This window comes from Haliotis cracherodii, unplaced genomic scaffold, assembly GCF_022045235.1.
Source record: "Haliotis cracherodii isolate W230 unplaced genomic scaffold, xgHalCrac1.p SCAF_23, whole genome shotgun sequence".
Classification (NCBI taxonomy): Eukaryota; Metazoa; Mollusca; class Gastropoda; order Lepetellida; family Haliotidae; genus Haliotis; species Haliotis cracherodii.
In genome coordinates, this window is record NW_027266279.1 from 8267160 (window position 1) to 8287524 (window position 20365).

Consider the following 20365-nt stretch of genomic DNA (forward strand, 5'->3'; position numbering starts at 1 on the left):
TCGTATACCTCGGAGGAACCCACGGAACCGTGGATTCCCCGCGGTATCGGCAGGGGCTATGGCATGTCCTCGAAGAGGTCATACACCATGGCCACGCGGTCCTTAACCGATAGCGGAAGCAACGGTTCGGGGGAAGGACCGGTAACCACGGCAGCCGCCGCCATACCGGTGGACCCCGCGTCCGAACCCGCGGCCACCGAAGAGGCCAGGGACGGAACAGCCAGCAGCCTATCTTGCGATAAGGCCGCCAGCTTGGAGTCCACAAGTTTCGACAACAATGCGGCGACGGAATCCCCAGACAGCCCGAGGGCCGCAAGGGGATCCGCCGCAGCCGAGGAGGTGGTACCCGCACGGGGACCCCGACCGGACGAACCGGCCACCACAGGGGTGGAGACGGACTGTACGTACAGCCGGTACCACCAAACTCCGCAGGCCCCAGACCTTCGCACAGGGTGCACCGGGTGTCCCCGCAAGGAACCCTGCACTGCGGGCAACGATCGTGGGGATCCCGGGACGACAAAAACTTTCTGCACACCCCACAACTCCGAGGAGCAGGGGTAGAGGGGGTGGATACTGGGGACATATCCATGTCAGACATTGATTGTTTGCCATAAACAAAGAACAAAACATGGTTACAACGCACACACCACAATGATTCACAAACGAGCATTTTCACAAGAAAATAAACGAGCAATGTGAACATATAACATACACATATAACTTTTATTAAAGAAATAAGTTATGTTAACCCCCAAAACATACAAGAACAGGGGAAACGTAAAACACAATGTGCATACGCGAACCCCGCAAGTATATAGAAAAAAGGGCGGGAAAATTTTTCCGTTTGGCGGGAAAATTATAACCAAGCGTAGCTACCGCAAAGCCCCATAAAAGCACAGTTTATTAGAGAATAAACTATAATAAATATCACCAAATCTTCAAGGAACGCTGCAGCAGGAGAAAACATGTCTTGCTAAGCAGACGAAGGAGACAAGAGTGAAGGGTGTCACATGGCAGCTAGGTGGCTACGCACGTGCTGCATGAGGTAATTGAGATCTCTGTGGTAGATTTCGCTATAGCAGCAGTTGTGGGAGACAACAGCCTCGGTATAACAGTGGTAACGTATTACTTAATGTAATTTTCTGTCATTACCTATTATATAAAAGAATCTTAGGGACATAAATTTAAAATAACATTTAATCAATGTCACAGGATCCCGTTCCACAATATTTTAACACAGACTTACGACAATCGTAACTCTAAGATCACATAGTGGAACGCAGCCCAGATTATAAATCAATTGGAAAACCTAAAGGAGTGTCAATTGCTAATGTCAGTTGGATTACCCATTGGCCAGCAGCACCGTCAGTTTCAGCTTCACCTCCTCCTGGGACATGACCGCAACGCTGCGCAGACTGATGTAACGCAGGGCCAGCTTACTCTCCCCTTGAAACAGCAGAGACTTGATGACTCTGCCCTGCTGCCACTGGCCCAACTGCAGGTTGGCCATTGGATGCAGCAGGTGCAGGAACGCTTCCTGAAACAGACGGGAGATGTAGAACATTCCTGAAACAGACGGGAGATATAGAACGCTTCCTGAGAGACAGGAGATATAGAACATTCCTGAAAAAGTGAGTGAGTGAGAGTGAGTTTGGTTTTACGCCGCTTTTAGCAATATTCCAGCAATATCACGGCGGGGGACACCAGAAATGGGCTTCACACATTGTACCCATGTCGGGATTCGAACCCGGGTCCTCGGCGTGACGAGCGAACGCTTTAACCACTAGTCTACCCGACCGCCCCTCCTGAAACAGACAAGAGATACAGAACGCTTCCTGACACAGTGAGTGATATAGAATGCATTCTACTGAAATGAGACTTACCTCGAAGTCCTTGTGGTCCAACAACCAGAAGGCCTGGATCTGCTTCACCACAGACAAGGGGAGGGAGAAGGACTTGGCAAATTTGGCGATCTTGTCTGCAAACTGAAATATAAGAAAATGTGTGAAAATGTTATGTAAGAACTTGCGATTGTTCAAAACTAAAACAAATACTGACATAACAGTGTCTGATGTCTAAAAGCAGCTGAATTCAAAGTCCTTTCTAATTTATAACAGAATAGCTGTGAAACATACTGAAAACTCTACCAAAACCTCATGGGTGGGATAAGGGTGTAGGGTGGGGTAAGGGAGGTAATCCACCAGTGAGGCAAGGGAGGTAATCCACCAGTGAGGCCAGGTGAGGGAAAATGGGATTTAACATCGCATTCAACATTATTGCACTCATTCATCAACGTGTTTGCCAGCCCACTGAGATACCATGCTGCAGATTAACATGAATACCCTGCTCCGACCAGTCCTTGTTTTTGCCCCTTAATGCCTAGAAAAAAGCTGGGTAACAGCAAGTACCCTCTTTTAATGTCTTTTGGTATGACACGTCCAGGGATCGAACCAACTTTCCACTCTCCATGCAGACGCTCTATCCACTACACCAGGGAGGCGAGGGTGTATGGAAGGCAGGTGCAGGGAGTGGGTGGGAAGGACTGACCGTATCAGGCTGAAGCTCCTCCACAAGAGGGCAGATCCAGCAGTGAGGCGAGGGTGTAGGTGGATGGTGGGGATGATGGTGGGGATGGGGGTGGGGGAGGGGGAGGGGGATAGAGTTAGAGAGAGAGAGATAGAGAGAGAGTTAGAGAGAGAGAGAGAGAGTTAGAGAGAGAGAGAGAGAGAGAGAGAGAGAGAGAGAGAGAGAGAGAGAGAGAGAGAGAGACTGACTCACCTGTTCATGTCGATGCTCTTCCACGAGAGAGGCCAGGTCTAGCAGCAGGTACAGCACGATGGAATGCTTCACTCCAATACTTACTTCCTCCACCAGGTAAACGTTCAACAGCGCCTGCACACACCACACACAATCTTACAACAGCAAAGTAGAGACACTTAAATTATGTCATTAAGTTACATCTTTGATGATCACCCAGGCTTTCCACAAGGTTAGTATCTTTTCTACTAGTGTTGGAAATCAGTCAAAATATTGGCATTGATAATCAATAATGTATCCACAGTGACTGTTCACAAGATCTTGATAAGGTTTGTCTATGCATAACCAATCCAGCTTGACTAGTCTGAACCTGTATCTAACTTTTCATAAATACTTAGAGAATGTTTTCCTTAACATCAAAATTGCTGACTAACTCTAGCTGTATCTGGCAGAGATGAACGGTGTATGGTGACGTCTCTTGGAACGACATGGCCTTTTGCTCTCCGACACTATCCACTACGTTCTACTTCTGTACATACACCATCAATGACCAACATGCAGACTGGGGGTGGGTAGTAGCTGCTCCCTCCCGCTCCCAAAGGTCAGGGATAACTTACATGCAGACTGGGGGGTGGGTATAGGCTGCTTCCTCCCTCCCGCTCCCACAGGGAGGGGATCACTTACATGCAGACTGGGGATGGGTATAGGCCGCTCCCTCCCTCCCGCTCCCACAGGGCGGGGATAACTTACATGCAGACTGGGGGGTGGGTATAGGCCACTCCCTCCCTCCTGCTCCCACAGGGCGGGGATAACTTACATGCAGACTGGGGGTGGGTATAGGCCGCTCCCACAGGGCGGGGATAACTTACATGCAGACTAGGGGGTGGGTATAGGCCGCTCTCTTCCTCCCGCTCCCACAGGGCGGGGATAACTTACATGCAGACTGGGGGGTGGGTATAGGCCGCTCCCACCGACTAGGGGGTGGGTATAGGCCGCTCCCACAGGGTGGGGATAACTTACATGCAGACTGGGGGTGGGTATAGACCGCTCCCATAGGGCTGTGATAACTTACATGCAGACTAGGGGGTGGGTATAGGCCGCTCCCTCCCTCCCGCTCCCACAGGGTGGGGATAACTTACATGCAGACTGGGGGGTGGGTATAGGCCGCTCCCACAGGGCGGTGATAACTTACATGCAGACTAGGGTAGGGGGTGGGTATAGGCCGCTCGCCCCCTCCCGCTCCCACAGGGTGGGGATAACTGACATGCAGCCTGGGGGTGGGTATAGGCCACTCCCACAGGGCGGGGATAACTTACATACATGCAGACTGGGGGTGGGTATAGGCCGCTCCCTCCCTCCCGCTCCCACAGGGCGGGGATAACTTACATGCAGACTGGGGGTGGGTATAGGCCGCTCCCTCCCTCCCGCTCCCACAGGGCGGGGATAACTTACATGCAGACTGGGGGTGGGTATATGCCGCTCGCTCCCTCCCGCTCCCACATGGCGGTGATAACTTACATGCAGACTGGGGGGTGGGTAGAGGCCGCTCCCTCCCTCCCGCTCCCACAGGGCAGGGATGGCATCTCCACAGCAATCAACTAATCCATCAATCAGTAGAAGCTCGGTCGGGTTAATCTCACTGAAAAAAAGCATTTGAAAAAATCTCAAAACCACATATCAAAAACACCCATGGACATTTAACTTTATGGTATTTTGAAGTTGCAAATTTACACAAGTAAAGAAACTGAGTTGAAAACCACAAACATCAATATCAGTCACACAGGACAAATGACCTGGATCTGTTTTACAAAGCCATGTTAGTGTTAATCCCCATGTCCGTGTTAGGGTATGGAATCATTGTTACAGTCGTCTTAGCGCTAAGATCACTTTGTGGAACAAGGCTCAGCACCACACAAAAAAACAGTCTGATAACAATAGCAACCATCCTCATGTATGCAATGACATTAATTTGAGATTTCGTCATTAAGATATGGGTTTAGCCAATTGTCATCCAGCCTGCCATAGTCTCCAGTAATTATGGAATGGAATCGAATGGAAAGGATCAACAGGGTTTCACTGTGCCAGTATCCATGGTATCTGACACTCACCTGTGCAGCTTCTGCATCTTAGATCCTCGACACCTGTATCCATGGTAACTGCCACTCACCTGTGCAGCTTCTGCATCTAAGACCCTTGACACCTGTATCCATGGTAACTGACACTCACCTGTGCAGCTTCTGCATCTAAGACCCTCCACACCCATAACCATGGTAACTGACACTCACCTGTGCAGCTTCTGCAACTCGGCCCGGCGTGAACTGAAGGCCTGTGTCAGGTTTCCAGCAGGGAAGCGGTACAGACCCTCAACATCATCACCAATTTCTGTTCACAAAGAATTTCAAAATATTTCAAAACATAAAGATTGAAAACAGCCAAGTCTCGGACCATAACAATGTCCCAGTACACAATATACACACTGAACACAGAAGGCGGTTTCATTCTCTGATGAAAGTCCACATACTGTAAAAGGCTGTTGAATCAAACAAAGCAGCTGTGTAACAAAGTAGCTGAATGAGTGAGTTGGGTTTTCCACAGCTTTTTAGAGTATGACAGTTCCATCACAGTGTCAGCTGCATGGGGGAGGAAGCCGGAAGTGTTACAGCTCTCAGACATTTAGGGGAAAACCACATGCATGGGTCCGAGCTGACAAACCTATTTCATAATGGGTCATATTTGGGATTCAAACCCACAACCATTGACTTCTGACCTTAGGGACCAGCTCTACAGAAGGAGCTCTGACCTTAGGGACCAGCTCTACAGAAGGAGCTCTGATCTAAGGGACAAGCTCTACAGAAGGAGCTCTGACCTAAGGGACAAGCTCTACAGAAGGAGCTGTGACCTAAGGGACCAGCTCCACAGAAGGAGCTCTGACCTAAGGGACCAGCTCTACAGAAGGAGCTCTGACCTAAGGGACGCAGCTCTACAGAAGGAGCTCTGACCTAAGGGACGCGGCTCTACAGAAGGAGCTCTGACCTAAGGGACAAGCTCTACAGAAGGAGCTCTGACCTAAGGGACGCAGCTCTACAGAAGGAGCTCTGACCTAAGGGACGCGGCTCTACAGAAGGAGCTCTGACCTAAGGGACGCAGCTCTACAGAAGGAGCTCTGACCTAAGGGACGCAGCTCTACAGAAGGAGCTCTGACCTAAGGGACAAGCTCTACAGAAGGAGCTCTGACCTAAGGGACGCAGCTCTACAGAAGGAGCTCTGACCTAAGGGACAAGCTCTACAGAAGGAGCTCTGACCTAAGGGACGCAGCTCTACGGAAGGAGCTCTGACCTAAGGGACAAGCTCTACAGAAGGAGCTCTGACCTAAGGGACGCAGCTCTACAGAAGGAGCTCTGACCTAAGGGACGCAGCTCTACAGAAGGAGCTCTGACCTAAGGGATGCAGCTCTACAGAAGGAGCTCTGACCTAAGGGACCAGCTCTACAGAAGGAGCAGCTGTAAATGGACACGCTGAAATACATGGTGGTCAAATATGGAAGGGATTCCATTCAGTGTCGCCCTGAACAGTACAGTTGACACTTGTGCATCAGCTTAATGTGGGAGTTTGTTTGTTTATTTGTTGTTTTATGGCCACTCAGTAATATTCCAGCTATATGACGGCGGTCTGTAAAGAATCAAGTTTGGACCAAACAATCCAGTGATTTTCATCATGGACCTGGACTCCCCACAGGGCTAATGTAGCAGGGAAGTTGTGCCTGGAACTTAAAAGGAATGTTTCTCTGATCAACATATTTGTGGAGCTTTAGAACACTGCACCATCATAGAAAGCTTGTGTTCAAACCACACTCTTCCTACATGTAAACAGATCTGTGCTTCATGGCCCCCGTGATGATGTGAAGCCCCAGTGATGATGTGAAGCCCCCATGATGATGTGAAGTGCCCGTGATGATGTGAAGCCCCTGTGATGTGAAGCCCCCATGATGATGTGAAGCCAAGTGATGATGTGAAGCCCCCGTGATGATGTGAAGCCCCTGTGATGTGAAGCCCCCATGATGATGTGAAGCCAAGTGATGATGTGAAACCCCTGTGATGATGTGAAGCCCCCCTGATGATGTGAAGCCTACCGTCACACTCCGGCAGCAGTCCGGCATCGATGAACCACAGAACTATCTGGAGATGCTGAGAGAGGAACTGGATCACATTCAGCCTTGTCTCCAGCTCCACCACACCTGCAACAACAGACACGTCACAGTCAAAGTACAGACAACAGACAAAACACAGACAGACGTCAGAAGGCAGACATGACATAGACTACATACACAGACATAGTCAGACTACAGACACAGTCAGACTACAGACAGTCAGAATATAGACATAGTCAGAATATAGACATAGTCAGACTATAGACACAAGAGTACAGACAACAGACTACAGTCTAAATTGTTTAACACCACACTCAGCAATATTCCAGCTATATGACAGTGGTCTGTAAATAATTGAGCCCAGACCAGACAATCCAGTGACATCATGAGCATCAATCCACGCAATTCAGATACAATGACATGCATCAACCAAGTCAGCAAGCAAAGTCGCCTTTTACGGCAGGCATAAGTTGCTGAAGACCTATTCTAACCCGGATCTTCATGGGTCCACAGACAACACACACTGTGAGTATAACTTTAACCATGTCATTGCATCTCCAACACAAGGAATTCTTTTAATCTCCTACAATGTCAACAATATAACAGCTAAAATTCATGTTCAAAATTTACCAAAACTAAAGTCATTCTACACAGAGGTTCAACCTCCGACTCACTGCCCCCAAAAGTCCCACAACACCACAGCTACAGGTGACATACCCTGCTCCGTTGTCGGCGCCGACTGCGTCAGTAGAGTCAGCATGATGGTCCGCAGGTGATGCAATGTGACCTTTGACCTGTTGAGTACCTGGAGCAGTCGGTGGTCGGCATGATTCCCTGACCAGTCGTACAGAGGGGCACCTGTAACCATGGTAACATGTATGTCAGTTGCTAGAAGTCAGCAAGACTTCAGCCATTACTTTTTTACAGGTAAAAAGCTTTGACTTCACAATAAACTAGAGCTGTGTATTGCCTGGAATGTTGTATTGCAATATACAAGATAGCTACGAGATAAATCGCAAAGAATAATGAAGAACAAAGCATGGTTTATTAAACGATAAAACGATTCGAACATGCGCCGGCAGCTTGATGACATTGTATATTGACGTTATTTTTGAGAGGGTGTGAGTTGTTCCCCTTAGATGTAGCAGGGCAACACAGATAAACGTAGTGGCCAAACATAACCCACCTGTTTGTTCGTCGAATGGCTCGGCCGCCACTTTTAACTGTAGTAACTGTTGATCAAGGGAGGTAACACGGCGACAAACAGCAGTGTGTTCAAGGAATACTCTTTGTCTGAGATTAGCCGTGTGTGCACAATTTTAATTCACTGAATTATTGATAAACAAATTTGCAAAATACCTACCCATTCAGATCATATTGCAATATGTATTGTTGAAGGCTGGTATACCTGTTATACTGTGCAGTCTTACAATACAAATACACATAATCTCTTTGTAAATAAGTTGATCACAAATTAAATGAGTCTATATTTACTTTTAAAAATTGACAAAAATCACTGAGAAATAGACTATTACATTGATCAAATGAAATGTGAGATACAAAAACACAAATGTTGTCAATGTACAGGTGTACTTACACACAGTGTCAATGTTGTCAGTGTACAGGTGTACTTACACACAGTGTCAATGTTGTCAGTGTACAGGTGTACTTACACACAGGGTCAATGTTGTCAGTGTACAGGTGTACTTACACAGTGTCAATGTTGTCAGTGTACAGGTTTACTTACACACAGTGTCAATGTTGTCAGTGTACAGGTGTACTTACACACAGTGTCAATGTTGTCAGTGTACAGGTGTACTTACACACAGTGTCAATGTTGTCAGTGTACAGGTGTACTTACACACAGTGTCAATGTTGTCAATGTACAGGTGTACTTACACACAGTGTCAATGTTGTCAGTGTACAGGTGTACTTACACACAGTGTCAATGTTGTCAGTGAACAGGTGTACTTACACACAGTGTCAATGTTGTCAGTGTACAGGTGTACTTACACAGTGTCAATGTTGTCAGTGTACAGGTGTCCTTACACACAGTGTCAATGTTGTCAGTGTACAGGTGTACTTACAGTGTCAATGTTGTCAGTGTACAGGTGTACTTACACACAGTGTCAATGTTGTCAGTGTACAGGTGTACTTACACAGTGTCAATGTTGTCAGTGTACAGGTGTACTTACACACAGCGTCAATGTTGTCAGTGTACAGGTGTACTTACACACAGCGTCAATGTTGTCAGTGTACAGGTGTACTTACACACAGTGTCAATGTTGTCAGTGTACAGGTGTACTTACACACAGGGTCAATGTTGTCAGTGTACAGGTGTACTTACACACAGTGTCAATGTTGTCAGTGTACAGGTGTACTTACACACAGGGTCAATGTTGTCAGTGTACAGGTGTACTTACACACAGTGTCAATGTTGTCAGTGAACAGGTGTACTTACACACAGTGTCAATGTTGTCAGTGTACAGGTGTACTTACAGTGTCAATGTTGTCAGTGAACAGGTGTACTTACACACAGTGTCAATGTTGTCAGTGTACAGGTGTACTTACACAGTGTCAATGTTGTCAGTGTACAGGTGTACTTACACACAGTGTCAATGTTGTCAGTGTACAGGTGTACTTACAGTGTCAATGTTGTCAGTGAACAGGTGTACTTACACACAGTGTCAATGTTGTCAGTGTACAGGTGTACTTACACAGTGTCAATGTTGTCAGTGTACAGGTGTACTTACACAGTGTCAATGTTGTCAGTGTACAGGTGTACTTACACAGTGTCAATGTTGTCAGTGTACAGGTGTACTTACACACAGTGTCAATGTTGTCAGTGTACAGGTGTACTTACACACAGTGTCAATGTTGTCAGTGTACAGGTGTACTTACACACATTGTCAATGTTGTCAGTGTACAGGTGTACTTACAGTGTCAATGTTGTCAGTGTACAGGTGTACTTACACACAGTGTCAATGTTGTCAGTGTACAGGTGTACTTACACAGGGTCAATGTTGTCAGTGTACAGGTGTACTTACACACAGGGTCAATGTTGTCAGTGTACAGGTGTACTTACACACAGTGTCAATGTTGTCAGTGTACAGGTGTACTTACAGTGTCAATGTTGTCAGTGTACAGGTGTACTTACACACAGTGTCAATGTTGTCAGTGTACAGGTGTACTTACACAGGGTCAATGTTGTCAGTGTACAGGTGTACTTACACACAGGGTCAATGTTGTCAGTGTACAGGTGTACTTACACACAGTGTCAATGTTGTCAGTGTACAGGTGTACTTACAGTGTCAATGTTGTCAGTGTACAGGTGTACTTACACACAGGGTCAATGTTGTCAGTGTACAGGTGTACTTACACACAGTGTCAATGTTGTCAGTGTACAGGTGTACTTACAATGTCAATGTTGTCAGTGTACAGGTGTACTTACACACAGTGTCAATGTTGTCAGTGTACAGGTGTACTTACAGTGTCAATGTTGTCAGTGTACAGGTGTACTTACACACAGTGTCAATGTTGTCAGTGTACAGGTGTACTTACACACAGTGTCAATGTTGTCAGTGTACAGGTGTACTTACACACAGTGTCAATGTTGTCAGTGTACAGGTGTCCTTACACACAGTGTCAATGTTGTCAGTGTACAGGTGTACTTACACACAGTGTCAATGTTGTCAGTGTACAGGTGTACTTACACACAGGGTCAATGTTGTCAGTGTACAGGTGTACTTACACACAGTGTCAATGTTGTCAGTGTACAGGTGTACTTACAGTGTCAATGTTGTCAGTGTACAGGTTTACTTACACACAGTGTCAATGTTGTCAGTGTACAGGTTTACTTACACACAGTGTCAATGTTGTCAGTGTACAGGTGTACTTACACACAGTGTCAATGTTGTCAGTGTACAGGTGTACTTACACACAGTGTCAATGTTGTCAGTGTACAGGTGTACTTACACACAGGGTCAATGTTGTCAGTGTACAGGTGTACTTACACACAGTGTCAATGTTGTCAGTGTACAGGTGTACTTACACACAGTGTCAACGTTGTCAGTGTACAGGTGTACTTACACACAGTGTCAATGTTGTCAGTGTACAGGTGTACTTACACACAGTGTCAATGTTGTGTTTGGTGGCAGCGACTTTGTCCCAGGCCCAGTCCAGCAGGAACTTCAGAGTACAGCCTTGCTGCACAAACTCTGTAAACATACATCATGTCAATGAGAAACACTGTCATCTTCAGAGCACAGCCTTGCTGCACAAACTCTGTAAACATACATCATGTCAATGAGAAACACTGTCAGCTGAAGTAGGAGGCAAGGCTCACAGAATCCTTCAGCTTGTGAAGCGAAGATGTGGCAGCTTGTTTTAATAGGTAAGGTGAAATGGAATTTTAACATCACATCCATGATTATTGTACTTATATAGCGATGTGAATTCATGTGTGTCGCCCACTGAGATACCATGCCGCAGTTTAACATGAATACCTCACTCAGAGTCAGACACAGTATACTGACTCCGAGCCGACCAGTCCTTATTCAGCCCCTTAATGCAAAGGAGAGGCAGTCAGGTAGCCAAGTGGTTAAAGTGTTCGCTCATCACACCAAAGTCCTTAACTGTTCGATCATTCAGCAAACAAGAATCTAAAGATCTCCTTACCTCCGGCAGCCCACGCTGTGATGCAGCAGTTGATGAACTTGATCATGGAGTGGTCCAGAGCCATGTTGAGTAATGCCTGACGCTGCTGAGCCTGTCAGTAAACACACCAATATCTTCAAAGCCACATATATTTGTCAAATATCTGGTTATTTTCATTTATGGTGTGTGCTGTGAGGTCACGAAGCAGAAGACCGGTACACAGAAAGATGTACTTACTGCGGGTGTGGCGTGGTGCTGTGAGGTCGCGAGGCAGGAGACCGGTACACAGACATAAGTACTTACTGCGGGTGTGGTGTGTGCTGTGAGGTCGCGAGGCAGGAGACCGGTACACAGACAGAAGTACTTACTGCAGGTGTGGTGTGTGCTGTGAGGTCGCGAGGCAGGAGACCGGTACACAGACAGAAGTGCTTACTGCGGGTGTGGTGTGTGCTGTGAGGTCGCGAGGCAGGAGACCGGTACACAGACAGAAGTGCTTACTGCGGGTGTAGTGTGTGCTGTGAGGTCGCGAGGCAGGAGACCGGTACACAGACAGAAGTGCTTACCGTGGGTGTGGTGTGTGCTGTGAGGTCGCGAGGCAGGAGACTGGTACACAGACCGATGTACTTACCGTGGGTGTGGTGTGTGGTGTGTGCTGTGAGGTCGCGAGGCAGGAGACCGGTACACAGACAGAAGTACTTACCGCGGGTGTGGTGTGTGCTGTGAGGTCGCGAGGCAGGAGACCGGTACACAGACAAATGTTGTAGACATCCTGAGGCTGCAGGAGACAAGTGGGGCCTTTGGCTTCCATGTCATACAGCACCTGGTGGACACAAAACAATAACACCACATTTCATTTATTGCTGTATAGAGCTTCATGTAAACAAAGTCTGGCGAGGGAAAAAAGTTTGTTCTTGAAAGTGCTTCAGTAAAGTGCAAGTATCTGTGAGATTCCTCTTGGTCCGGAGAAAGACACAGTAGTCCACATTATCCATGGCGACCCGTCCACCACCATGAAAGGAACTGAATCTGCTACTGACACACTCCAGGAGATTCGACTGAGTGGGAGTGAGTGAGTTAATATTTAACGTCAAATCGGCAATATTTCAGCCATATCATGAAGAGAAGTTATACGTTAGGAATACACATATCTAGATTAAATAACAAACTTTCATCGACTGACAGTAAAATAACTGAGTAGGAGTGAAGGCAGGTGGTTTACAGTCCTTCCGTATGGTTTTATGTTGCTTTTAGCAATATACCAGCACTATCACAGCGAGGGACACCAGAAATGGGCTTCACACATTGTACCCATGTCAGGAATTGAACCCAGGTCTTCAGCAGGTGGCGAATGCTTTTAACGACAAGGCTTCCTTAACGAACAAGAACCACCATCACCTGGAGAGGTGTCTCATGCAGAACCACCTGTGCAATGTCTTGAATGCATCCAGTGAGTGAGAGTGAGTGAGTTGGGATTAACGCCGCTTTTAACAGTATTCCAGTCATATCGCGGCGTGTCAGCTTAATGTGGGAGGAAAGCCCGAAGTGATGCAGGTCTCAGACGTTTACCACTTGAATGCATCCAGGAAAAAGTCAGGGAGCTGACCCAAACAGTTGGTATAGGCAATTTCTAAGGGGATTGTCCTGTGAGTAGTGTTGAAGGACACCATGCCGACTTGTAGTAATTGACCCCGCGTGAGAGCAAGAAGATCCAAAATGGCCAAACCTCAAACACAACTTCCTCAGCAGAAGATGCATGATCCCAAACTGAGATAAGAGCCTCCGTCTCCGAAAGAATAGTGGAGACTAGGGGTAGTGTTCAGCAAATGGTAGTGTCCAGGTGCTATAAATCTCTATCATCCACCATTGAGTAGGACAACGAACATTTGGGGGCCAAAGTCGCTAAGTCACTGTCCAATTCAGTCACAGGCCATGAGTGCCTGCATCAGCCAACACAAAGCACAAAGTGAGGGAGCTGTAATCGATCAAGTAGCTGGCGAAAGGACCCGAAGGCTTTATGCAGATTTGTAACCATATCCACTAAAACCAGTCTGGTGTCTTCAGTCGAGGTACTCATTGGAAGCTGGAGTTTATCATCAATCAAAATCAAAACCATATCTGCACTGTCGCCTGCTCGGTTGGCTGGAGATCACTTCTAGCCCGAATCAGGTGAAAAGCATGTGCCACTTCTGCCCAACGTCTCACAATCATTCATTAATGTCATGTGAGACACGAGTAATCCACGGGAGGTAATTAAGAAATTTTGTGTGCGACCTGTGACAGGAATTCTATTGTTGACACGTCCTTCCGTGTCTGCACGAAGTAGTCACTGAAAACTGTTTTTGTTTCAACGCACCTGTCTCTGTCGTCCGTGGAATTGAGCAGATATCGTCCCACTTTCAAATATACACACAGCATCTGTAACAGCAAAAAATCTGTTAATACAATAAAAGTATGACCTTTATTAATAGAAAAAAAAACACAGACAAAAGTAAAAACATTCTGTCATCTGCAGACGGACAAGCATCTGAACATCAACAACGAAAAGTACATTAGGACATTTCAAACAAACACATATCTTGCATAACTTTGGTAATTATAAATCATAAATCACTGGTGAAATCATTTAATTCAAGCTGTTGTGCAGGGGCAAGCCCCCCAAACTACATTAGCGTCAGAAACACCGAAATACGTGGTCAAAGCTCGACACATTCATAAAGTACATCATGTGACAATATTAACTGTATTGAAGAAAGAAAATGTGGTGTTTGGGGTTTCTAAGAAATATCAGTGTTCGTGCAATTAGCTACCTGCAGAATGTGTCCCGTGATCGGTGCATTAACAATTTGCTTGTGCTGCTATTTTATGCATGTATATAATTCAGGAAAAAAAGTTTAAAAAAATAATTTGGAGAGGAGGGAAAACATAATGGTTGGCATCTCTGCCTGTGCTTGTCTCCCAGACCTGGCAACACAACTACTTGGAATCCCAAATGGGAGACAACCATTGAATACAGGAACATATCTGCCCAGATTCCCAACAGAGACAAGATAAGGTACGAGGGACATTTTCTTCCTGGAATCCCAAACATGTTTAGCGAGAATCCAGGGCTGACATGTACACACTGGAGCCAAACACTGACCCGTGTTTGTAACCGTGACTCACCGAACGCCAGGGCCGTGGGGTAGAAGTGTTGTTCTGGAGTGAGGGGGGAGTTGTTGATATACCTCTTGAGTGAGTTGGGCTTCACCTCCAGGTGCTGGGGATACACAAAACACACATCTTACATTCGGAGAAACCTCAATATCAGCTATTCAAGAATTTATCAAAACATACAGGCTAGTGGTGCCTATCCAGGCTTTCTGGTGCATATGTCTTCTGTCCTTTACCGTTTCATTTCTTTAACGAATAAATCAGTTTAATTATTTGTGTGCAGATCCATATTTCACTTCAGGGCCTGCAGAAACGGCAGAGAGCTTGCGGCTATAAGTCGGGAACAGTGAAAGAACCAGTCGAGATAGTTAATGGCTGGTGAGTGTTTTGGAGGGCTAGTTCTCAGATGAGTAAGGCAGACAGCTCCATTGATTGAGACCAAGGCAGACGGTTATCAACAAAGTCACACATGAACTCACAAGCAAGGCGTCAGGGTTTGCAAGGTCACACAGTTCGCCCAGCTGGTACACAGCGAAGAAGGAGCACAGATCCATTGTCGACTCTCGCGTTCTGGAAGGAGTGAATACATATATATACGGAGCATACTCTGAACACAATTCTGTCAACAGTTGAAACAAATCCCTAAACAAAACAAACACAAGACATGAAGCTATCTGACTAAGAGAAAAAGCATATACAATTGTCAACATTATCATTTTTTAAACAGACAAGAAAGTTTGTCATGGTTCTGGTAGATGTCATAAATTCTGGATGATTTGCCAATCATAACCGCCTCCAGTATTTATTTGTTCGTTGCTGAACGCCCCACAATGTCCCAGGGGAAAACTGAAACCCTGGGTTAAGGGATGCAGAATATGGGATGTTGTTTAATGCTGCTCTCAGCAATATTTCAGCTACATGACGGCCGTCTACAAATAATTGAGTCTGGACCAGACAATCCAGTGATTGATATCCTACACATCGATCTACGCAATTGGGATACGATGACACTCATCAACCAAGTCAGCGCAACTGACCACCTAACCCTATTAGACACCTCTGGCTGCAAGCATGGGTTGCTGAAGATCAATTCTAACCCGGATTTTCACGGGGGACAAGCATGGGTTGCTGAAGATCAGTTCTAACTACTCTTTACTTGTGAGAAATGTGCCACCAAAACTCAGAAAAATGTTCAAGCTCATTCCACTAATATTTGTCTTGTCAACTACTGTCCATAATGTTTTCTAACCTATATTTAATATTTTAATGTGTACACCAAACCTACAAAGTTTGATCTCGGTATTCAACTGTATATTTGGAAGCTGATTCCAGACTTAAATGCTGCATTGTGTCCATGGATGTGCCCTGTGACGTACCTGATGGATGTGGGCATCTGGGCGTGGTACCACCGGTTCATGTCGAACATCCCCAGGTAGTAGAGGGACTTGTCCCCGGGGCTATTGTCCTGCACCTCCCACACAAACACACACAGACTCAGGTCTGGGCCGTGGCTGCCTGCAACACAGAGGTCACAGCTACTCAACAGAGGTCACAGCTACTCAACACAGAGGTCACAGCTTCTCAACACAGAGGTCACAGCTACTCAACACAGAGGTCACAGCTTCTCAACACAGAGGTCACAGCTACTCAACACAGGTCACAGCTACTCAACACAGAGGTCACAGCTACTCAACAGAGGTCACAGCTTCTCAACACAGAGGTCACAGCTACTCAACACAGGTCACAGCTACTCAACACAGAGGTCACAGCTACTCAACACAGAGGTCACAACTATTCAACACAGGTCACAGCTACTCAACACAGAGGTCACAGCTACTCAACACAGAGGTCACAGCTACTCAACACAGAGGTCACAGCTACTCAACACAGAGGTCATGCTCCAGTTACATTAGGGTGGACTGTTAGTATTCAAATCAATGTTGAGAAATAAATTATCAACAAATTATCCAATACTCATGAGTGACAACAAAACATTTTTGCGACATAGAAATCATGTAGTCATTACTAAACAGCATAGACCCCACAAGACAACACAGCAAACACGTCTTACTTTCTTCGTAGGACTCGTCGTGCAGGAGTGGTGGAGGCGTGTAGAGTGGGTTGGTGAGGGTGTAGCAGGACACGATCTGACTCAGCCAGGTGGACTTGGTGGCGCTGCTGTACGGGTCGGCGGCGAGGTTATGCTCGATGCGCAGACACACAGAGTGCAGCTCCTGAACACACAAGGCGGCAGCAACATAAATAATCGAGTCTGGACCAGACAATCCTGTCATTGACATCATGAACATCAATCCACGCAATTGGGATACAATGACATGCATCAACCATGTCACTTAGCCTGACCACCCGATCCTGTTAGTCGCCTCTGACGACAAGCATAACTTTTAAGTATGTCAACCAATAATCAAACTCAATAATGGATATTAATATTGCTTAACAGTTACACAAAATCCACAGATGATGGGAAATCATCACATTGCGTACCACTCAAAAGTAGTTAAAGAACACCCAATTCTTTCATATTATACATGTTACAGTTAATCTGTCATGGCACTAAAAAGAATAACAATTCAGATGTGTATCATCTAATACATAACAGATGGTGCATGGACATATTTATTTCTTAAATACTTGTGCAAGTAGGCAAAAGTTTTTCATGAAGTCTGTTAGAGGTAGAGCTTGGATGATACACCAACTGTACGATTCGATACGTATCACAATACCTTGCTCACAATCTGATATGTATCGCCATACTTGCATCTGCACTTATCTGTGGTGCCATCTTTTCCACAGACAGGATTACCAAATACCTGGCACACTAATGATCAAAAGTTGGCAGTGTCAGGTATGGCACAGAGCTGAAAATATTTACGTGTTCACAACTCGTTTTCACTAGAAATTTGTGTTTGGTGTAACACTTATTCAAGAAAACATTTTAGGTAAGAATCGACTGAGATCGATACTTGTATCGAGAAGTAACAAATCGCCGATGCATCGGTGTATCGTCCCACCACAAGTTAGGGGTGTGTCAACTCACCTCAAAGAACACCCCGTAGTTGGCGTACCACGTCTTCTTGCCGTAACTCAGCTGATACAGGCTGATTGTACTGATGCCTTCTTGTCTGAGAACAATAGCAGGGGAGATCAGCACACAAGAAATACACTCACACTAAAGTTACTGTGATCAAATACAGGCATTGTTTGTTATTTACTGCGAGTCGGCCATATGATGGGGCATGCAAATAACTGTGTCTGGACCAGACAGACTACTGATTTGATGTTACAATCAACATCCCACAAAGGAGTACGATGACACGCATCTCGTCTGACCACCCAATACATGCAGTCGCCTCTCACAACACGCACAGGTTGCAGGGAACTTCGTCTTTACCAGAATCCCCATGCACCACTATATTGTGAACAGGTTAATACCCAAAAGAGACTTTCCCAAAGAAAAGTTGGTTGGTTGGTTTGTTGTTTAATGCTGCACTCAGCAATATTCCAGCTATATGATGGCGGTCTGTAAATAATCGAGTCTGGACCAGACAATCCAGTGATTGATGTCAAGTGCATCGATCCAGACAATTGGGATACGATGACATGCATCAACCAAGTCAGCGAGTCTGACCACCCGATGCCGTTAGTCCAAAAAAAAAGAGCAACACAACACAACACTTAAGGAAGGTTTTTTCAACTTCAAATTATTTTTGCGTCAGCTGGGAATCTTGCTAATCCTCAAACTAAAGGATGAAATTTGTATCCATCATTTAACTTTGAGACTGCTCCATAAGTTAGGCTTGGCACAATATTACCAGTATTTCATGTAGAAGAGATTGGAAAGCCCAGAGCGATGCAGGGTTTAGATGGTGACCCCTGTGGTGAAAGCCACTAGCACAGGTATGGTGCAGACAAACCAAGCAGCATGATGAGGGTGAATCTGGGTTCAAACTCATGATCCTAGATATCTGGCATGCCCATGGGACATAACTCTGCACATGAAATAGTGACGAGAGCGACACCCATGGCCAAAAGATACAACTACCCACCCAACATTGACGACAGAGCTGTCTCTGGCCACCCAGATGTAACAGAAGTTCTTGGGGTCATTCTCGGGCTCCTGGTACAGAATGTGAGACACAGCTGATGGTTCTGCTTCAAGACGACTTGAGTACCTACACAAGAAAAGTGAAAACATTTTATAAAATTCTACAAAACTGTAAATCCTCATTGAACTTAACCATACACTTAAGTACTGGTACATATTTGTAATTATGTATCTATTTGTATTGACCAACACTCCATGGCATGGAGCCAAAAATGTCTCTCAGCAACATGTTCAGTAGAGTCTATCGTCATATATGGAGTCATGTTGAGTTTAACAATCCAGCATCAGAAATTGGCACCAGTCCTGCCCAATAGTAAAGGTATCCTAAGGACAAGTAGAAATTTGCAAGGGTTATTCTATATGTTATCATTTTAAGGACTAGTGGACAAAAACTGTTAGTTTCTAACCCTGCAATCTCATTAAAATCAGATATTTTACTCCAATAAGTTACCTCTTTGTTTGAAGATCTGAGAACCGCCCCCAGAGAGGTGATATTCATAAGATTGCTGATCTTTTACATGACTTGAGCTTCAGGCAAATAGCTGAATCATAAGTTGGAAGCTTTAAATAAATTTGTAAAACGGGTCTCTGGACCTTATCCTATTACTTTCATATTGTGTATTTTCTGCACATTGAGACTCAGTCTTTTTGAAATCCCAACATTAACTCTGATGCAATACCTCTCTGCGTGAAGATCTGAGGAATCAGCCAATCAGCGTGTTCGTTTCTAGATTCTTGGTAGGTGAGGGAACTCTGGGAGTTCCGAAAACAACATGAGGCTGTGATATCACATTGTTGTGGGTATTTCATACATCCAGGCCCACCATACTAACTTAGTAAGTATATACACCTACTACCATGGTATACTTGTGTTCTGTGGTGGTTTTCTTTTTCTGAGATGAAAATTTCCCAAATCAAAGTGGTAAAGAAATAATGCCAAATTTCAGAAAAGTGACATCTGATTGGCTCAAAACCCCACACATCCTTCATATAGAAGGTCAAAGTTCGGGGTTCAGCTGATGTGTCCTGAGATCTTCACGCAGAGAGGCATTTTATCGCGGTAAAAGTGTCACTGCGATTGTTCCAGACTTGTCCACTTACTCCATGACCGGCGCATACAGCTTCCACAGCTGGAAGCCCCCGAAGCTGAACCCGACAGCCAGGTTGCCGTCTTGGGGGATGTACTTCAGGCAGGTGATGCTGATAGAGTCTGAGAAAACAAAAGACAAATTGAAGTCCCAACTGAAAGTAAGGGTTCTAACAGCTGAAACAAATAAGGCAACTCAAGAAACAGGTATCCTCAATTACCCAATGTATCAGTCTCCATTCTGGTATGTTGGTTGGTTAGTTTGTTGTTTAACGGCGCACTCACCAATATTCCAGCTATATGATGGCGGTCTGTAAATAATCGAGTCTGGACCAGACAATCAAGTGATTAATATCATGAGCATCGATCCACGCAATTGGGATCGATGACATGCATCAACCAAGTCAGTGAGTCTGACCACCCGATCCCGTTAGTCGCCTTT

General features: G+C 45.6%; 1 protein-coding gene across 1 annotated transcript in view; it reads right to left on the reverse strand.

Moving 5' to 3' along the window:
- Window positions 1-20365, reverse strand: part of LOC139471603 (protein ELYS-like) — a 49706-nt gene that overhangs the window by 21885 nt on the left and 7456 nt on the right. Inside the window, exons 7-24 of the mRNA XM_071253982.1 lie at window positions 19938-20046; window positions 18778-18903; window positions 17769-17853; window positions 16782-16944; window positions 16087-16225; window positions 15190-15280; window positions 14723-14816; window positions 13914-13975; window positions 12261-12380; window positions 11582-11672; window positions 11032-11121; window positions 7622-7762; window positions 6887-6991; window positions 5043-5139; window positions 4276-4396; window positions 2779-2892; window positions 1884-1985; window positions 1347-1537 (exon numbers count right to left, since the gene is read on the reverse strand). Coding sequence (XP_071110083.1) covers window positions 1347-1537; window positions 1884-1985; window positions 2779-2892; window positions 4276-4396; window positions 5043-5139; window positions 6887-6991; window positions 7622-7762; window positions 11032-11121; window positions 11582-11672; window positions 12261-12380; window positions 13914-13975; window positions 14723-14816; window positions 15190-15280; window positions 16087-16225; window positions 16782-16944; window positions 17769-17853; window positions 18778-18903; window positions 19938-20046 — 2041 coding nt within the window. The remainder of the gene's footprint in view (window positions 1-1346; window positions 1538-1883; window positions 1986-2778; window positions 2893-4275; window positions 4397-5042; window positions 5140-6886; window positions 6992-7621; window positions 7763-11031; window positions 11122-11581; window positions 11673-12260; window positions 12381-13913; window positions 13976-14722; window positions 14817-15189; window positions 15281-16086; window positions 16226-16781; window positions 16945-17768; window positions 17854-18777; window positions 18904-19937; window positions 20047-20365) is intronic.